The following is an 18,232-nucleotide window of genomic DNA, read 5'->3' on the forward strand; positions in this document are numbered from 1 at the left end:
TGTCATATACATTTTTTTTTACCTTCTTGTGTTTTATAGGATTGATGATTTATATACAGCAGCAATAATAATAATAACGTTTAGTATCCTGTAATAACAAGATCGAGTGGAACACGAGCACTGGAGCAAAAGTTCCTGAAAGTGCTTTCCTTGTAATGACTTAATCACATTAGCGTTTATTAATTACCACCCGCTCCTGTGTAACGCCTTGATGCGAGTGTCTTCTGATTGAACCCCGAAGCTGACAGAACGCAGAGGCCTGTGTTTTCTCCAGGGCTGCGCACGGCTGCTGACAGAACCGCTTCCTGTTTGTAGCAACTTCCTGTCCCTGCTGCTTGTTCGGTGTTGTGTGATGGTCAGATCTATCACACAGACCAGACCGTTAAGATCAGCCTTCTAACAAGACAGCGCTCAGTGACCTTTAACAGCAGTCTCTGTGTGTGTTAAGTAGCGCCTGTTCAGACCCAGGATCTGCTCCATTAACACTCACAGGTGCATGAGGATTATTTACACATGTTAGTTCAGGAATAATATCACAGAAGGAAGTTATAATCTACCCTATATTCTACCCTAGCATTCTTATTTTTCTTACTTCTTTTGATGGTCGACTTTAGCCGTAGCATTATAAAAAACTCTCTCTCTCTCTTTTACTTTTTCTCCTGGTCTTTGCTATAGGACCCAGTAAAGAAGATTCCAGATACTCATGAGATCACGCTCCAGCATGGTACAAAGACAGTAAGTTTCTTTCCTTTTCTTTTGTCCCCCCCTTAACACCGCTGACCTCCTCTCTCCACTCTCGCTGTTAGTTTATGAAGTCTGTAAATGTAATAAAGGTGGACTATGTAACACGATCCTGTTATGAACACTTGGCCTCTGTCGGTTTTCTCTCTCGGTCATTTCCAGACGTGAGCCGTATCGAGTCTGAATTAATAGTATAAAGGATTTAAAAGTATAAAAAGTATAGCAGTATTTTTATAGAGCATGTTTGTTTGTGATGCCTCAACGTTCATGTTGTCGTACCGTATCAGCTTCAGTCAGATCATTGCTATTACAACAATCACAGTCTGGCTGATTCTGTGATGCTTCATGTGGAGGTCCATGTGCTAATGAATATCCCAGTGCATCCCATTCTGTCACTTCACATGAATAAAAGCTTCTCAGTCCTTCCTATTGGTGCTGTGCTGCAGGTCTCGGCGCTGGCACTCGACCCGTCTGGCGCTCGTCTGGTCACCGGGGCCTTTGACTACGAAGTCAAGTTTTGGGACTTCGCCGGGATGGATGCAGCTCTGAACGCTTTCAGGTCTCTACAGCCTTGTGAATGGTGAGAACAAGTTCAAATTCGATCAACAGTGAAGGATTCAGTCTGTTAAATACTGAATAAAGGCTTTCAGTCAGGGAAGCAGGCCAGTAAATATAAAAGCATGTAAGTACAAAAATTTGTATATGGCCAGCAAAAACAACAATGCAGTTAATGACAGAAAAAATAGATAAGTATTTAAGTATGTAAGAAAGCAGGCAGATATGTATGTGAATTGGCAGGCAAGGAGGAAAGAAAATGCATGTAAATAAATAATTAAGTGGCTAAAGTAGTGTGTAAGTATGCATGTAAATAAATGGCCAAGGACATATGTGAGTAGACAAGCAAGAAATAAAGAAATAAAGTATGTATTTTAGGCCAGTATTTTAGTAAAAATGTAAATAGACAAAAAGGCAAGGCCATAAGTGTTCAAGTATAAAGATTAGTAGGAATGTAAATAATCCAGTAAGAAAGATTTCCTAGATGTTAGGTTGATGTAAGTTAACTTCTGCTTTTAGTAATGGACATTGATCCAGAGTTTCTTGTCCGAGCCAAAGCCTGATTAGTTGTACAGCTCTAGTTGACATTTGTGTACAGTATTTACATAAGATGATGATATCCCATTGGGAAGCTGGTTCTGGAAATAAGTGCTGGTGTTCCTCCTTAAATTCCAGCTTTGTCTGACCCACTGTGTGTTATTCAGTGTTGCGATTTCGGCCTCAGCGTGATGGCTCAGCCTGGACTAACTGGGTCCAGATGCAGCGGGGCAGGGCAGGGCAGGGCAGGAAGGACTTGCGTGTTGATATGTCTCAGCCTTTCAGATTGTGGGTGTCCTTTAGAGAATCGGGAGTCTCGTGGTACTCAAAACCATTTGGCTGAGCCAGGCTGAGCTGAAGCTGGCTTTCTTGTGTATGAAGTGAACAGTACTACGGCACATTAAACAGCTCATCAGCTCGCTGTGCCGTTCCCCCTCTAATAAGCTCCTGGCTTTGCGTCCAAAAACAATATTGCCCATGTGGAGACTATAAAGGCTGTGAACGACTGTTGAGTAATGCTCCCGTACATGAGTCTCAGTCAGGCTTTGACATATCCTCCGAGCTAATTCCATTGCATGTCCTGGTGACTACGTCTAATGCATTTCAGCTTTCTAAACGGCCGCGGCGAATTTTTTAACGTTGACTAAAGGCAGAACGGGTCTGCACACAATCAACGTGCATGACCTCAAATTGTTTTATCATCATGCTCCGGGGTGTACAGTTACTGGACTTGTGATTTTTTTTCTTTGTCTTTCTGATATTAAGACCCTCTTTTTTTTTTTTTTTGCTCAAAATTCATCCTAAACTGTCTGTTTAACCAAAAAAAATCTTAGACGGACAGCTACATTCAGCAGGTATTGTATTTCAAATCACCATGGCTACCATAAGTAATACTGTGTTCTATTGGCAATTTCCACAGGCATCTTTTCACGATTAGAAGTTACGTAACATGCCGAGCGGCCGGAAGTCTTGCACAACTGACAGATGTCTTTGACCGTAGAGTCAGACAGATGAAACCTCTGAGTTTCCTGTACACACACAGAGTGTGCGGCTCCTTGTTGTTCAGAACCTAGGCGTGATTGTCAGGATTTCTCATCTGTCGCTTAGATCAGTTGACCTTTAACCCCAAATAAGCCAAGCATGGCCTAGTGAAAAAAACCAGTGTTCATACATGGTTAATATGATTTTTGTGTTTTTTTTTTTTTTTTCCTTTCAGTCATCAGATCAGATCCTTACAGTATAGCGTAACCGGTGATGTGATCCTGGTGGTAGCAGGAAACGCTCAAGCCAAAGTGCTGGATCGGGACGGCTTCCAAGTCCTAGAGTGCATCAAGGGGGACCAGTATATTGTCGACATGGCCAATACCAAGGTACAGTCGTGTTCTCTCCTTTACATGACTATAGACATGTGTAATAGGTTACAGCACTATAGAATCCCATTTGAACCTTTTTAACCTTTAGTGACATATCACCAATAAACAAAAGTATTATTTATTTATTGATGGATCTATTTATTTATTTATTTATTATATATAATGCATTTATATTTGATTTTAATAAATAGATAAATATACAAACAATTTATTTATTTCATTAATTTTTTTATATTACAGTGCAGCAAGTATTTGATTTTGCTAATTAATTTATTTTATATATGTATGTATGCTTGTTATTTTTTAAGACCGTTCTGTTTATTTCTTTTAAAATTTTTATTTATTTATTTTTTTTTATTATAAGCGAGTCACTTACACATTCAAATTCCTTATACATAAAACACAGAGTTTTTGATCCACTTTAAAATCTCTGTGTGATTTTCCAGGAAATTGCTGTCAATTTTTGTTCTAAGCTATTATAGTTAAAAAAAAATATCTCTTTGTGTATATTTGTAGATGATCTGGATAGTGTGCCTATTGTGTGTGTGTGTGTGTGTTTCCAAGAGGAATTTTTTCAATGGATTTTCTCTGGGCAGTGACCTGAGGTTGTTTATGGGTGCGTCCTGTCATTTGTTTGATACATCTGCAAACTGTTTGTTAAAGTCCTGGTGAAGTTTGGTTGAAATTCCTACATCGGTGAATGGAAGGGTCACTTTTTTTAAGTCACTTTTTCTTGCTTGTCTCGCACGCACATCCGCAAACAGGTGAAACGACGGGCCTCGTTATAACCGTCCAGTTTAAGAAGTGCTGTGCTGCTCCATTGGTCTCCAATGTGCAAGCAGTTTAGTGTGTGAGCGGTGGCCCAGTGAAGGTGACCCAGGATAATGTGCTGTATCCACATAGCGTTCATGGATCCTCTGCCCTTACACACACACACAAGCTGTTTCTCCTTGTGGGGTGCTCAGTGCGTTTGTGTGTGTGTACATATGTGTGTACATATGTGTGTACATATGTATATGAGATCTACATATAGATCTCAGCATCTGTCTGCTTCTATTTAGTCCTGTGGTAAATTGCTCTTCTGCACTGTTGATAGAGTGGATCAAATATGCATAGCAAGAGCACTTCCTCCTATCCAAGCGAAACTGTGCCACTTTGACCGCTGTTGTTTATCTTGCTGTTCTCTTTCCGTATGGGAGAAATTAGCTTTGTCATATCATTAACGAGGTGATTAGCGTGCAGTGTTCGGAACAGTAGGGAGAACTAGCGCTCGTCGTTTGATCTGATTCTCCGTAACAGACCAAATTGCTGGGGAGGTTATGGGTATGTATGTGTAGGTTACCGGCAGCTTCAGGCTGCTAGAGTTAGAGCGAAACCTCCACAGTGTGTGATTTCAGGTTTCGGGTATTTTGCGTTTGTATATACTAGGAGCTGCACCAGGAGCTTGTTTTTTATTACTAATTTTACCCTACAGGAAATTACTAGAAGATGATGCTGAGGGATCGCACAGCTTGAAACGTTTGTAGGCGGCTTGGATTCGGTTATATTTTCGGACGAGGGCCTCTTTTGTATTTGTTTGATATCGAATAAATCGTTGTATCGCCACACAAACAATAATACTCTTTGTCTTTTCTTTCTTCATAAAGATTGTTTAGATAAAATGGATAGTATTTTCTCTTCAGAAACTGTTGCTTTGCTACATGCTTCCGTAATATAACCCTGGCTCTATTTGGCTTTGGCACAGAGATGGACAATAATGACCCGATTGTTTGTGTTCCCCCACAGGGCCACACGGCCATGCTGAACAGCGGCTGCTGGCACCCCAAGATCAAAGAGGAGTTCCTCACCTGCTCCAACGATGGGTGAGTAATCCTCAAAGATGAGCAGAAACCTGAGTCCGCAGACCGGCCCCTGGAGGAGCGTGAGCTCTTAGCTCCATATAGAATCCCTATACGTGTAGCTGGTTATGGAGATGAAGGGCGGCCGTGTCCGTTGCAGTCTCTGTGACTCAGAGTTTGAGTAATATAACCACCCTGACTCAGGCGTTAGTCACGTCTCAAGTGTAGTTAAAAATTTCATGGCTTTCCCCCTGAGTTTGAGCCCTAGCTAAATACTTACTAGGCGAGATATTGAGCGTCACAGTGTCGTATTTTCTCAAGACCTTTTGCTCTTGTGGGTTTAATGGGTATAATAAATGATAATCTTCAGGATCTCCTGCTGTCCGTCCAGGATTTTGTGGTTACTGAATCCTGTCATACAAACTCTAATTGCTAAGTATTAAGCCAGCCTAATATTTTTGCTTTTATTTCTAATATTTGACTGTGCCTTTGGTCATGGTTAATAACAATACCAGTGTCTTGATATGTCATTTCCTGTCTCTTTTACCCCACTCTTCCACTCTCTGGGTACAAATCCCAGCTCATATTGCCTATTTTGTCACCAAATATTATTTTTTTAAAATTTCGACTGTGGTCTGGTGATTTTGCTGGTTCATGTGCTCCACCAGACTCTTTGACAAGGTCACAAAAACATTTGGTACTCATCAAACTACAGGGCCATCTTATAACGTGGATAAGAAATATCACTGTTGTGTTCTGATTGGACATAAAGCATAAAGAAGAGCCTCAGAGACTGAACCAACAGTCTGACCAACAGCAATCTGGTTTAATGTTAAAACAATACTCTGTTATAAAATTTAAATACATTACACTTCATACAAAATGTATTCTGTGAAAAACTATTCCAACATACTGTAGTTTGTGCATTTATACTGTGGTTATAGCAACGGCCTTGACAAGCCATGAAGTGAGAGTAGGGAAGTCGTCATTATTGAAAATGTCCATCAGCCAATAACGCTGGCAGATGTTTATAGTGCGGCTTGCAGTTCCACATGTGAAGCTGTTTTCTACCAAGTTTACCTTGTGTTCTGGAAATCGTCCTGTGGCACGTACTGACTGCTGGTGCTGGCGGTTGAAGAGGTGGGAAAACAGCGAGAGGTTTCAAGCCAAAGGATCTGCAGCTGTCCGCTGTTTGTGGCTGGGCTTCGGTTCAGCACCAGAGGCGCTCTACACTTTCCTGGGGAGTTCCCTTGTGTTTCTTGACTCTGCTCTCAGTCTCGCTCTCACTGGTCCAGAGTATAAGCATCTCAGAGAAAATATAACTTCCATGCTTGGTGTTAAACATGAAAAGGGAACATCAGAGGCTGTATACACCACTCAGGTTGCTGAAGCGTGTCTGTTTAGTCCAATTGGCTGTGGGTCAAAGATAAGAGGTATGTTGATGTGTATCTAACGATAAGTGACACACAGGCGGTCATGTGCCGCTACTTATTCCCAGACCACTGGTACTGCACCACAATTCTTCCCTGCCTTTAAGTCCACACAGCAGTACAGTACAACACACATGGTTTAAAGCATGGAGCACTTTTTCTTCCATTATCAGTTGCATTCACATCGGAAGAGGGCTGGTTAGACCCTCAGGACATGTGCGGAGTCACAACCTGTTAAAAGCTGATTGAATTTACTGCTGAGTTGTTTGGTGAAGATCTGTGCTCCTTTGACAACATTAAATTTCACTGAATGTGGAGGAGGCCCCAGGGAAGACCTAGGACACGCTGGAGGGACTATGTCTCTCGGCTGGCCTGGGAACGCCTCGGTATTCCCCCGGAAGAGCTGGAGGAAGTGTCTGGGGACAGGGAAGTCTGGGCGTCCCTGCTTAGACTGCTGCCCTCGTGACCCGGCCCCGGATAAGCTGTAGCAAATGGATGGATGGATGGATGGATGGATTTTCATACTTAAAACAATGCTGGCAGTAAAAATGTTCAGCTATGACATTTGTGCTATTCCATGAAACCATGAAGTGACTTGATATTAGATATTAAATGCTTTTCCTTTTATTTGATTTCCAGAGTATTAACCTTAGTATTAGGACATTTCCCTCGCTGAAATTCTGGCTTAAGTATAAGTGCAGCTCTGAAAGTTTTCCTTTCAATAGAGTTTATTCAGCCTTTTTCCTTTCATGAGGCAGCTTTTATTATCCACAGCATGTGGCAGGCAAGCTGTAAAATCAGTCATTTTTTAAAAAAAAATAAAAACTTTTGGGCCACTTTTCTTTATATCAAGAATGTTCACCTGTTGAAAAATTGCTGCAGTTTCCACTGATAATCATGTTGGGTTTTAGAGTTCTCAAATCTGGATCTCTGGCTCAGGACAAAGCTCCGTCTGAGCCTTTAGTGGTGGTGCATCACGCGTTCCTGCTAACGTTGAGCTTGATCGTAAAACTTTCAGAATGTAAAATCACGGTGTGTCCAAACTGACATAATGAAGGTAAAAACAGAATTCAGCTTAAATTCTGTAAAGCTTTCACTTTGCAGATCAAATTCTCTCCACTATGCTTAACATAAAGGCAAAGTCACATCTCACCAGCACGTTAAGTGAGTGACCTTCCTCATTGGTCTCATTTTACTCTCATTTGTTATAACCCTTTTATACAACTTCATATCTGTTCGTCTTTTTTTGGAAGCATGTCAGACTTGTCATCACAATATATGGGGTTACCCATTTTTCTTTAAGTAGCTCTATGATCTTGCAGCTTACCATGGCATAAATTGGGTCTTTCTCTAGTGTGAACTCTACCTTTCAGAAACAAGTTGGGGCATTGGGTGGGAGACATGTCAGCTTCCTCTACAGTCCAGTGAGTCTGAAACTTCTCTCCCCTTTACAGATGAAGTCTTCCATGCCTTTGCCAAATAACATACATACCGTTCAGACTTTTTCATTTTAAAGCTCTGAAGTTGTACTTCTTCAGAACCCCGTTCACCCGACTTCACACACGTTCTGATGGGCCTCCAGTACATCAGCACCTCGTTGCAAGTTCATCCTTAATAAGCTCTTGTAGTAAACCTTGTTAACAGTCTGTAATTTGATTAGGGGTTTTCTTGTTAAGTGTCCTGGCAGAGAAATCTCTACTGTCCACCAGCCTCACTCGTCCACCTGACACTTTCTCCCCCTCTTATCTCCCTTGGTGCAGAGAATGCAACAAGGCCTGCTTCCTCTCATAATCAACAGAGTGACAACACACAGTCAACCTTCCAGGGCCCCAACACTCCAGCTCATTCAGCCCATGCTTCTGCTTTGATCAGCCCCTATTTTATACTGACATCCTTATCCATCCATCTGGGGAATTTTTCCAACCGCTTGTGTATCCCAGGCATAAACCCCAGCCTTTGGGCAAGATAGCATCTGTTGAGGTAGAGAAAGGTGAAGGGGCTCTTTGCCTGGCTTATAGCTTTAGGTTTATGTGTGAAAGGCTGCGTTGGGTCGTAAACTACCCACGCATGACTGGGATTGTATTGCTGTCATCTATTATCATGTTCTCCTCGCACTATGGGTAGAATTACCACAATATGAAAAAATAATTACAGAAACATTCAGATAAACACGCTTCACTTCCATTTTAGAATAAAAAAGAATTATAAGAGCCATTGAATTGCAATTTATTATACACAACTTGCTGAGCAGTGAGAGAAATTACCAGGAGGCCTTGAGGCCACTAGATCACTTGTCCGCTCAAGTTAAAGCTGGTCTTTAGCTTTTTATATTTTGAAAACAAGGACTCCAGTAAATTCTCTTCAGTTGTTCCTCCTGTGCTTTAGGAAAGGTTGTGTTACTGGCTAAGATGGGTGATGTGTGCAGGAGGATCCTATGTAAACAGAGCAGAGGCAGCTCAAGTGAGACAGGTGGAGCCATCTGTCACTGTTACAGGCCGCCATTAATGCCGATGTTGGGGACTGAATCTCTTCTTGTACTCGCATTGCTGTTGTGTCTAGGATTCGTGCTCAGTGATCTTGTAAGTTTACTAATAAGTAAACAGGGATCTCGTCTCTGGTGGCCTGTAAGTGGCAAGCATTCACAAACTGTAAATTCACAAACTACAGCTTATTAGAAAACGCATTAACTAGGATTACACATTAACTAAACACATTAACTCAGAGAGGTGGGTTCTTATCGAACGTTGGATTCTCATTGCTGATTGTAAACGGCAAATGAGTCACAAGGATAAGATATTTTTCAGTCTCTTATCTAGTTTATTGTAATCGTGAGAAATATTGCTTGACCTAGATTCTTTTTCTGCGACCTGTCAGACTAATGTATGCTGCAGCCAATCAGCAGCAACATGTGATGTTCAGTAGGAACCTTCTCTTTCAATTTAGACTTGGATTCTGATTTTGCGGTCACACTATTCTCACGTTCAGGTTTCCAAGTTTGCAGTTTTTTTTTTTTTTTAAATATAATTTAGTGTTTTTAGTGTTTACAGGTCACAGTAGATGTCTGTTATGTGATGAATTCCTCACCAACCTCCGACAGGGTTTCGGACATTTTTTTCCTTTTGTTTAAACGTCATGACTATGTAGGTGTGCTGGAATCCAGTCCTGGCCTGTATCATGGCTATCGTTGTGTTTACAGTGCATTCAGAACCTTCTGACATCAGGGGTCAGAGCTAGTTAAAGCAGACGGTGGGATGGAGAAGTACTTGGACACGCTTAGCCTGCTGGTCCTTTGTGCTTGGTGTGTGCCTCATCTTTGAATGGATTGACTCACCGTGACCTCTTACCATCAGCCCCTTTCCCCCGATGCGTCTCCTCTATCCTGCATAAGATCCCGTTCCGAGTTGTTTGAAGTCAGTGGTGAAGTTGTCTTTTTGGGGAAAAAAACAAAACGGGTGTTATAAGTTCTAACTTCAGTTAGCAGAAGCATGACCTCATGAAGTGTTGTTTGTTCTTGTAACTAAGGTAAAAGGATGTCGGCTGAAAGCTGGAACAGCCCGTCTGTGATCCATCGTACCTCCCTTCCTTCCATCTGCCTTTGCTCTATCTGTGTAGCATGTCCATCATGTCAGTATGCATACTCTCCAGTGGTCTGACCTAAATCGAGCCCAACTGGCACTACTCTTCCCTTTTGAGCACTGACTTTTTTTCCTTTTTGCTTGTTTGCATTTTGCTACCTGCGTAAGTCAGGCGCATCAGGTGTGTAAGCATCCTGCAGCCTTTCCTATCTGGTAATTGCATTACATTTTGTTTCAGGTTTTTTTTTGGTAGCTTCCCCAGTGTTAAAGATACGCATGTGGCTGATGTTTTTATTTCTTGCCCCCCTCCTGTCCCTCCCCTAACATCTGTAATGTGTTCAGCAGCTGTAGAGAAGAAAATTGGAATTTCATGGAACCTCCGAATCTGCCTGTAACGCTGATCTACCGTACCCCTGCGTTCTCCTACTCCTCTTGCTTCTTTTATGACTCCTCTTTGTTGATGGAATATTTCAGTAATATGGACTGAGAACTTGGACAAAGTGCACACAGTAGCGACCAACACTAATACACAAGTAGAGTTTTGACCAACACTAATACCATGCACTCTTACAGCTGATGAATTTCAGAAGGGACAAAGTGCTTTTTATTTATTTATTAATTTTTATTTTTGTTTTTTTTTAAAGGACTGTTCGGACCTGGGACCTGAACAATGAAAAGAAGCACAAGTCAGTATTCAAGCCTCGATCCATGCAGGGCAAGAGAGTCATCCCGACCTGCTGCACCTACAATCGAGATGGCAAGCTGATCGCCGCCGGCTGCCAGGACGGCACGATCCAGATCTGGGACAGAAACCTAAGTGTGAGTCCATGTTAAATTTCTGTAATTGCCGTAGATAATTTGAAGTAGATGATTTGAATTCGTTTTGGTGTATTTTTGCTTTGATTACTTCTCAGCTGAACTTTTAAGTGGTTTGGATTCCTGCCATCGGTGATCTTCCCTTTCCCCCCCCTTTTGCCGGGATATTTATTGTCTCGGGAGATAAAGTGCAGTGAAATGGTTCTGGCTGCAGTTGTGCCAATCCTGGCTTGCGGGAACAGGAGGTCAGCAAATGTCTTGACCGGTACCTCAGAGGGTCAGTGTTTAGTGCAGCCAGTGACACTGACCAGGCCTGTAGTATTAGGAAGCAGGAAGGTAGAGGTTACGGAAGCACTCCTCTGTAAATAAGCTGCCTGGGTGTCCTCCTGCCTAGTCTCAGGCCTGACATGGATGAATAGAGACTGTGGTCAGAGTTGACTTGTGCTGTGTTCTGGTCTCAGAGCAGATGTGTTTGAGGATTTGTGTCTTTTGTTCAACCCAGAGGGTGGACTGGTGGTGTGTATTCGGTTCAGAGCATGACCCAGAGAGCAAAGGAAGGTATGCTGTCATAGCGGCAGTGTTGGTGAACTCCACTGGACCTGGGGGAACGAGGGGAGGGGTTTCAGGTCCACCTTGACAGTTTATGTAATCAAGCTGCAGGCAGACAGGGTGAATGGTAGTCTTTTGACAGAAAGATTGTAGACACTGTGTGGGTGTGTGACAGAAAGATTGTAGACACACTGTGTGTGTTTTCTAGTTATTTATGTCTCCTTAAAAAGGTATGATAAAGAGCTGTCTTGTGGGAAAAAATATTAATGATGTGTCATGATTGAAGTAGAGCTATGTCAAGGTAACTTCTAGGGGAATTTATAATTTGGGTAGCTAATTACACTCAATCAAACTGTAGGTACCTTTTTTTCCCTCATACATTCGATTTGTATATTTTTACGTCTCAGTCACCTGCTTCAGAGAGCGTTACACGTACTGAGTGTCTGCATCGGTTTCCGTAAAGGCTGAACACTGAGCTGCGTCCTTGGATTAAAATTGTGACAGGAATGAAATCAGACCGTTGACCAGATACTCAGATCTTCTTCTTCTCTTTTTCTGTGTGGACTTCATGCTATCATCTCCCAGCTTTAGAAACCTTTACATCAAAGTTCTGCTCAGTGTCCAAAGCCTGGAGGAAATGACCAGGCGATCCCTCCTCGTTGGGGATCGGACCGATAGATTTGTGTTGGTTAGATACTCCTAGGTGATGCTCCTAGATGTTCATAGACAGCTTTCTTGTTGCAACCTGACTAATGTTGTTTTTGTGTATTTTTTATTTTTTGGTAGTAAATGTGAGGGAGTGAATCTAAAGCAAATATTTGGTTCCAAATAAGTGCCCCAAAAGGTTTTCACATCACAAAGAGACCGGGAATGTTGTTGAGTCGAAAAGTCTAAAGGGATTATTGTTATTAAAAGACAAAGGCTTAGAATGGATGTGGGCTTAATTGCTAGCAGAAATGTAAGCAGTAAATGCAGAGCATATGCCCCAAACTGTATCCTTCTTCTTTAAAGCCCTGTCACCTCACTCTCTCTTTCTGGAACGTTGAGTGAGCGTGAACGTGGACGATGGTGCCTGCATGCAGAAAGCATTCTTAGTCTTACAGACAGTAAAGTGTTTTTGTTTGGGATGCCAGAAGCCTTGCATTAAAATATAGTGCGAACCAGACCGACTAACTATACAGGAGTTGTAAGAATAATAGAAGTAACTGTCTGATTTAAGTATAGCTAACATTTATTATTATGTTCCTGTTTTACCTTTTCATGCTTTTCTGTTTTGCCTTGTTGCACCTGAAACGAGGAATGCCCTGTTTTCATTTGACTGGATTTTTGATTTTGCGTGAGAATTTTCTTTCCACCACCTTAGTCTCAACCTCTGGTGTTATTTATTTAAGAAGGAATTAAGAGCTCAGCTTTAACACTCTGCAGAACCCCTAAGTCAATGGCTGTAAGTTATTTCTATTTAGATAGCAGACGATGTCCCCAGGTGTCTTGCATTCCTGACTGCTTGGCCTGGCTCCTGCATTTTATGGACTAAGACAGAATAAGTAAGTTGGCAGCACAATATGTTATTCGTCCATGCTGCTGCATTCGTACATGTACATGTAGCAGCTAAAGACAGGTTTGGCCTCCGAACCTTTTCGTTACTTTGCAACGGTGCCCCATTGAACAGGACCGGGGATGTCTTGTATGACCGATAACAAATATGTGACCATCTGCTATTGCACTTCACAAAAAAACAAAACATTAAACCAGATAACCATCAACCAGCTCAACCAGCCAATGGATGCAAATACATTATAAATCAAGTACCTATAGTGTTCATGACTGCTGAGGCTCCTCAGACGCATCTGTCTGCAGCAGCTGACCCACAGAGATTGGACAGAGATCTTTTTAATTTATTACAGGTTGTTTTTACAAACTAAATATTTAACCAGCATTTCCCAGCAGCTTACAATAACAACTTGCTTCTATAAGGTTCAAGCGTTGGCCCATGCCCCATCTTGTTGGATGTGATCCAGACACTCTGCCCACCTTTTAGATTCTAAAGGTCACAAAGAACAGGAGCGTTATGAAAGGCTTCGAAGTTTCTCCTTGCATTAAAATGTGCAGTACCTCTATTGTTTTGTGCACAAGCCGTGACGGTTCAGGTTAGATTAGACTTTCTGAAGTCCAAATTCCTTACTGAAATCTGACATTGCCTGATTTTAATGTTCCCTTTTTTAAACACGAAGAGTAGCTTTTAAACTTGAAGTGTCTTCCCTGAACATTTTCACTGTGTACTGAATGATAACATCCCACTTCAGATGAGATCTTTTCCATAAGCCAGCGGCTTAGCCTCCTCAACCATTACTCATAACTTGAACATTCAGACAGACAATCTCAATTTGCCGAGTAACATTGGATTCACTCATGTACCATTTGCTGTTATTGGGCTCGACACTTGTTCGCATGAGTATTGCTGCTGCTTTTGATTGGCTTTTTGATGTTCATTGCAATGATTCCTTTAGCGTACTCAAGTTAAATACTGATTGCTTGTTTGTTCTTGAAACATCTTTTGTCCTCTGCCTGGCATCCACAAACCCAGATTTGCTTTCTTATGGTTTCTAGGAAATGCATTCTCAACTGACTTGCACTCTCAAGTGTGTATAAGAAATGTGTGAATTCTTTAAGAAAAGCTGGAGGCTCAATTCATTTTCAACACAATAACAACAAGCAAACTTTGGGCATCTGCCGGTATCTGATACTGATCCTCTTAAGCCCTATTCGGACCGAAATAGTTTTACATGTAATTGCATCTGGGAATGTAATCATTACCAGTGTGTCTCTGGGGTTTTAGTCCCATCCCAGAGTGTCATGTCTGTAATATTTTATGGACCGTGCATTCATTGCATAATTTTCCTTCTATCTTAAATGACCAATAGTTAGAATATGCAGTATAACCTCTCCAACTGACATGTTGGTCCTCTTCTACCCCTTGGGGAAGGTTTGACACCGAACTGAATCCAAGTATTGGAGAGTAAACATTCATTCATTCATTCATCTTCTACCGCTTATCCGAGCTACCTCGGGTCACGGGGAGCCTGTGCCTATCTCAGGCGTCATCGGGCATCAAGGCAGGATACACCCTGGACGGAGTGCCAACCCATCGCAGGGCAGGAGAGTAAACATAGACACCTCTTTTTCCTAACGATCAAGTGATCAACTCACATGACCATAAGCCCTACAATAAGCTTTTATAATAAAGGTCATTACTTCAACAATGTTGTTTAACAGACATATGTCTGGGATTGTAATTTTCTGCTTCTGCTGCTGAGCGTGACCCATCAAATTCACAATGATGGCATGGGATTTGTCTTCTGTTAATGTGATGAAATATATCAGTGGAAATCAGATCAGAAAGCATAAAAAACAAATAGAAATTCAGTACTTTCCAGAGTTATAATACTTGTTATTCGATCGTCTCTTACAAAGAACGACTACTACATTGCATGCAGTTTGGTGTTTACAGTAAATTTTGGGGTGAAACTCTACACACTGAGAGACTATTCCTTAGGGAAAATACCTATAACCCTTTACTCACTCCTTTAGAAAGACCACCACCTCATTTTCTGGTTTTAACTTCTCAAGACTTTAACTGTTTTCATAAGGAAGGAGGCGCTAGACTTGGATGCACCCCAGAGCCTGAGAAAGATCTTCTCCAAGCACAAATGCTAAAGGTGTCAAGTCTATTGTCTGTGAAATATATTGGCCGCAGAAATTACAGCCAGCACTATAGCAGAACAGCCTGGCTTGGGATTTGAGACTTTCTACTCCCTCCAGTGAGTTCCTGCTGCAGATTTCCCCGAACCATGCACTCTACACCCGTGTTATTTCAGGATGTTCTTTCAGGGTCACCCTCTAAAATTCAGTTAAATCAGAAGCTATAAACGAGTAACCATCAATTCCATTTCTTCCTATGATTTTTTTTGTCCTCTCTGTTGACCAACTTGATTCGGAGGACCAAGTGTTTTGAATGTAAATCCTTGAGCAGCTGCTTCTATTTCTCAGTCAGCAACACGCACGAATCCAAGCCCCTACATGTGCACACAGTCGTTTAAAAGCTTCCTGGAACGCGTGTGTGTGTGTGTGTGAGATCCAAAAGTTTCCCTTTCCATCCTATCCATACCATCATTTCCCACATTCCTTCTGTTCCTAAGACACCATGCAACTTGATGGCCCAGCAGCTGATACCATTTGTGTAATCAAAGGAATACATTCTAAATAGAGTAATAAGTCTCAGACATGAGCAATGGAAATGACACAGGGCTTTTTTGACAAGCAGCAAACATCCCTGTTTCACGATTTGATTGTGTTCCTCCCGCTGTGATGGAGGGTATTGACCGAATTCCTTTTAACGGAACATCTGGATAAGTTTGCTCACACTTGAAAAGTTTTCTCAAGGCAAAGTCATAAAAACGAAGGAGACGTTCCAACTTTGTGTCAGAGCCCGAGTTTTGGCCGACCAACATTTACTCTGGTTTTGGATCGAGAATCACGTTCCAGTCATTGCTCAAATTTCACTGTATTTTATATGCCTAACTTGCAGTAACAATGTGAGGAAATGTCAAATTAATTATTTAAGTTGCTTTAGCAAATACAAAGGCAGTAGTTCCGTACTGTGTAAAAATCCTGATTTTAGACTAACAGTTTAATTTTTATTTGCCAACGGTAATCAAGCTGTCACCCCCCGACTTTTCAAAAGACGAGCCAGAGCATGAAATTTGCTCCGACTGATTCCTGTTCAGGTTCTAGAGTTGATTGGATCAGATGTCAGAGGTTTGCTTTTGGTTTCCCAGTAATTGGGGTTCTTGGTCATGCCAAAATCTGATCCAGTGCCTCAGCTCAGTTAGAATTGACATGACCTAAGGGAAGGTAGCCGGATGTGTCACGTCAACCCTAATCAAATCTTCTGCTTTAGGACTCTTGTGTCAAACCTCTACCGAATGTCTCTGCATGACCGAATGTGCCTTCAAAGCTGCGAATAATCTTCAAGAACTGAAACCGGAGAAGGTTCTGGGCCAAGTTATGTCGCCTTATGGTTCATGGAGATGTACGCGTTGGAGCTAACGGCAATGTTGTAGGTATACGGCAAACAGGGCTACACCGAAGGCACGCTGAGCAATTGAAAACAAGGCATCTAGGTTTTTTACGCTTTTTTATTATTATTTATTTATTTATTTATTTATTTTTAAGAGTTTTGTTTAAAACAATTAGATAATGCGTAAGCTGTGTTTTTTGGCCAAGCCTACACTGAATCTCAGAATTCGTCCTGGCTAAATTTAGGCTCTGTTCTTGCATGTTGTGAAGTTCAGGAGGAGTATATGTTTGAATTTCAGTTCCTGAAAACATTTTTGGGAACGTGCCAAACCAGACAGAGATAAGAAGCCAATACCCTTTCTTAATTTAACACTGCATCGTCATGAATGAATTCGAATGAAGTGGGCCTGGCAAGCTTTTAGTAATCAGCCCAGCCATGCTCCATTAACACACCGAGCAGGTGGTGACAGACAGATAGCGTATTCAGCTTGGCGACGAGATCCCAGCAGAGTGGGGGAGAAACACGGACCAATTAGACGAGAGAAAATTGGTCTGGCAAAGAGCGGCGCTGGTGCTAGGGAATGTAATATGGAGCTTAAGTTGCGTGAAGCAGTCTTATCTTCTCGGTCCATGATAATGACTTCTTTTCTGCTCCTGTGATTATGCAGAAGACTGCACCTCTCTCAGCCTGAACCCCAGGACATCACCCTGCTTCAGTCTTCCATTCATCACTGAGTTGAACACTCGCCTATTTAAGCATCTTTGTTGCTTAAGGATCTTTTTAATAAAGTCTTAAAATTCAGTCTTTACTTAGAAAGGAGGACTCTTAAACAGAACTTACTTACATTATCAGCCCATTTATAATGGCGTTCAATAGAAGAAAAAATCTAATGATCTCGAACATAAGGGATGATGGTTAGATTTTGCTGTTCGGGGGGGGGGGTTCACGGTGGCTTAGTTGTTAGCACATTCGCCTCAAACCTCTAGGGTCGGGGTTCGATTCCCGCCTCCACCTTGTGTGTATGGAGTTTGCATGTTCTCCCCGTGCCTTGGGGGTTTCCTCCGGGTACTCCGGTTTCCTCCCCCGGTCCAAAGACATGCATGGTAGGTTGATTGGCATCTCTGGAAAATTGTCCCTAGTGTGTGATTGCATGAGTGAATGAGTGTGTGTGTGTGTGCCCTGCGATGGGTTGGCACTCCGTCCAGGGTGTATCCTGCCTTGATGCCCGATGACGCCTGAGATAGGCACAGGCTCCCCGTGACCCGAGGTAGTTCGGATAAGCGGTAGAAGATGAATGAATGAACTCATTGCAGGGATATGACGGAGTTGCCCTGAGTGACTACAGGGACTCTGATTGTCTAGTTAGTGATCGGCAAGACGACGAATGCATGGTGTCGATATTAGCATGAAAGTTCTATAAAGGTCTAAATCCCACTGGTGCCACTGTTTGCCTGTAGGTAAATGGCATTGAGGGTAATGTTAGTAAACCAAAGTGAAAATTTCACTGCAGATGATGTTAATTAATATAGAATCTAACAACTATTGGTTTTATAAACCTTCTCTATATATATAGGAGATCAGTTTTTCTACATCGCTGCATTCAACACAACCATACGAAGCAACTAGTGTCTTTATTTCATTTTGCCTCAGCAATTATTGTGGTTATTTTACTTTCATTCTCCATTGTCTCTTCATTGCCAAGCCATTTTCCTCTCTGGTCTTCTCATGTTATATATGTAGC

At 41.9% G+C, this 18,232-nt stretch overlaps 1 protein-coding gene across 5 annotated transcripts in view; it reads left to right on the top strand.

The window, feature by feature from the left end:
* The window catches only part of LOC132863121 (WD repeat-containing protein 70), a 35,756-nt gene that overhangs the window by 3,023 nt on the left and 14,501 nt on the right, over positions 1–18,232 (top strand). For all 5 annotated transcript variants that reach the window (XM_060895721.1, XM_060895723.1, XM_060895722.1 and 2 more), the window contains exons 6-10: positions 676–735; positions 1,188–1,321; positions 3,050–3,203; positions 4,992–5,068; positions 10,694–10,868. In XM_060895721.1, coding sequence (XP_060751704.1) covers positions 676–735; positions 1,188–1,321; positions 3,050–3,203; positions 4,992–5,068; positions 10,694–10,868 — 600 coding nt within the window. The remainder of the gene's footprint in view (positions 1–675; positions 736–1,187; positions 1,322–3,049; positions 3,204–4,991; positions 5,069–10,693; positions 10,869–18,232) is intronic.

This window comes from Tachysurus vachellii, chromosome 20 (genome assembly GCF_030014155.1).
Source record: "Tachysurus vachellii isolate PV-2020 chromosome 20, HZAU_Pvac_v1, whole genome shotgun sequence".
In the NCBI taxonomy this organism is placed as follows: Eukaryota; Metazoa; Chordata; class Actinopteri; order Siluriformes; family Bagridae; genus Tachysurus; species Tachysurus vachellii.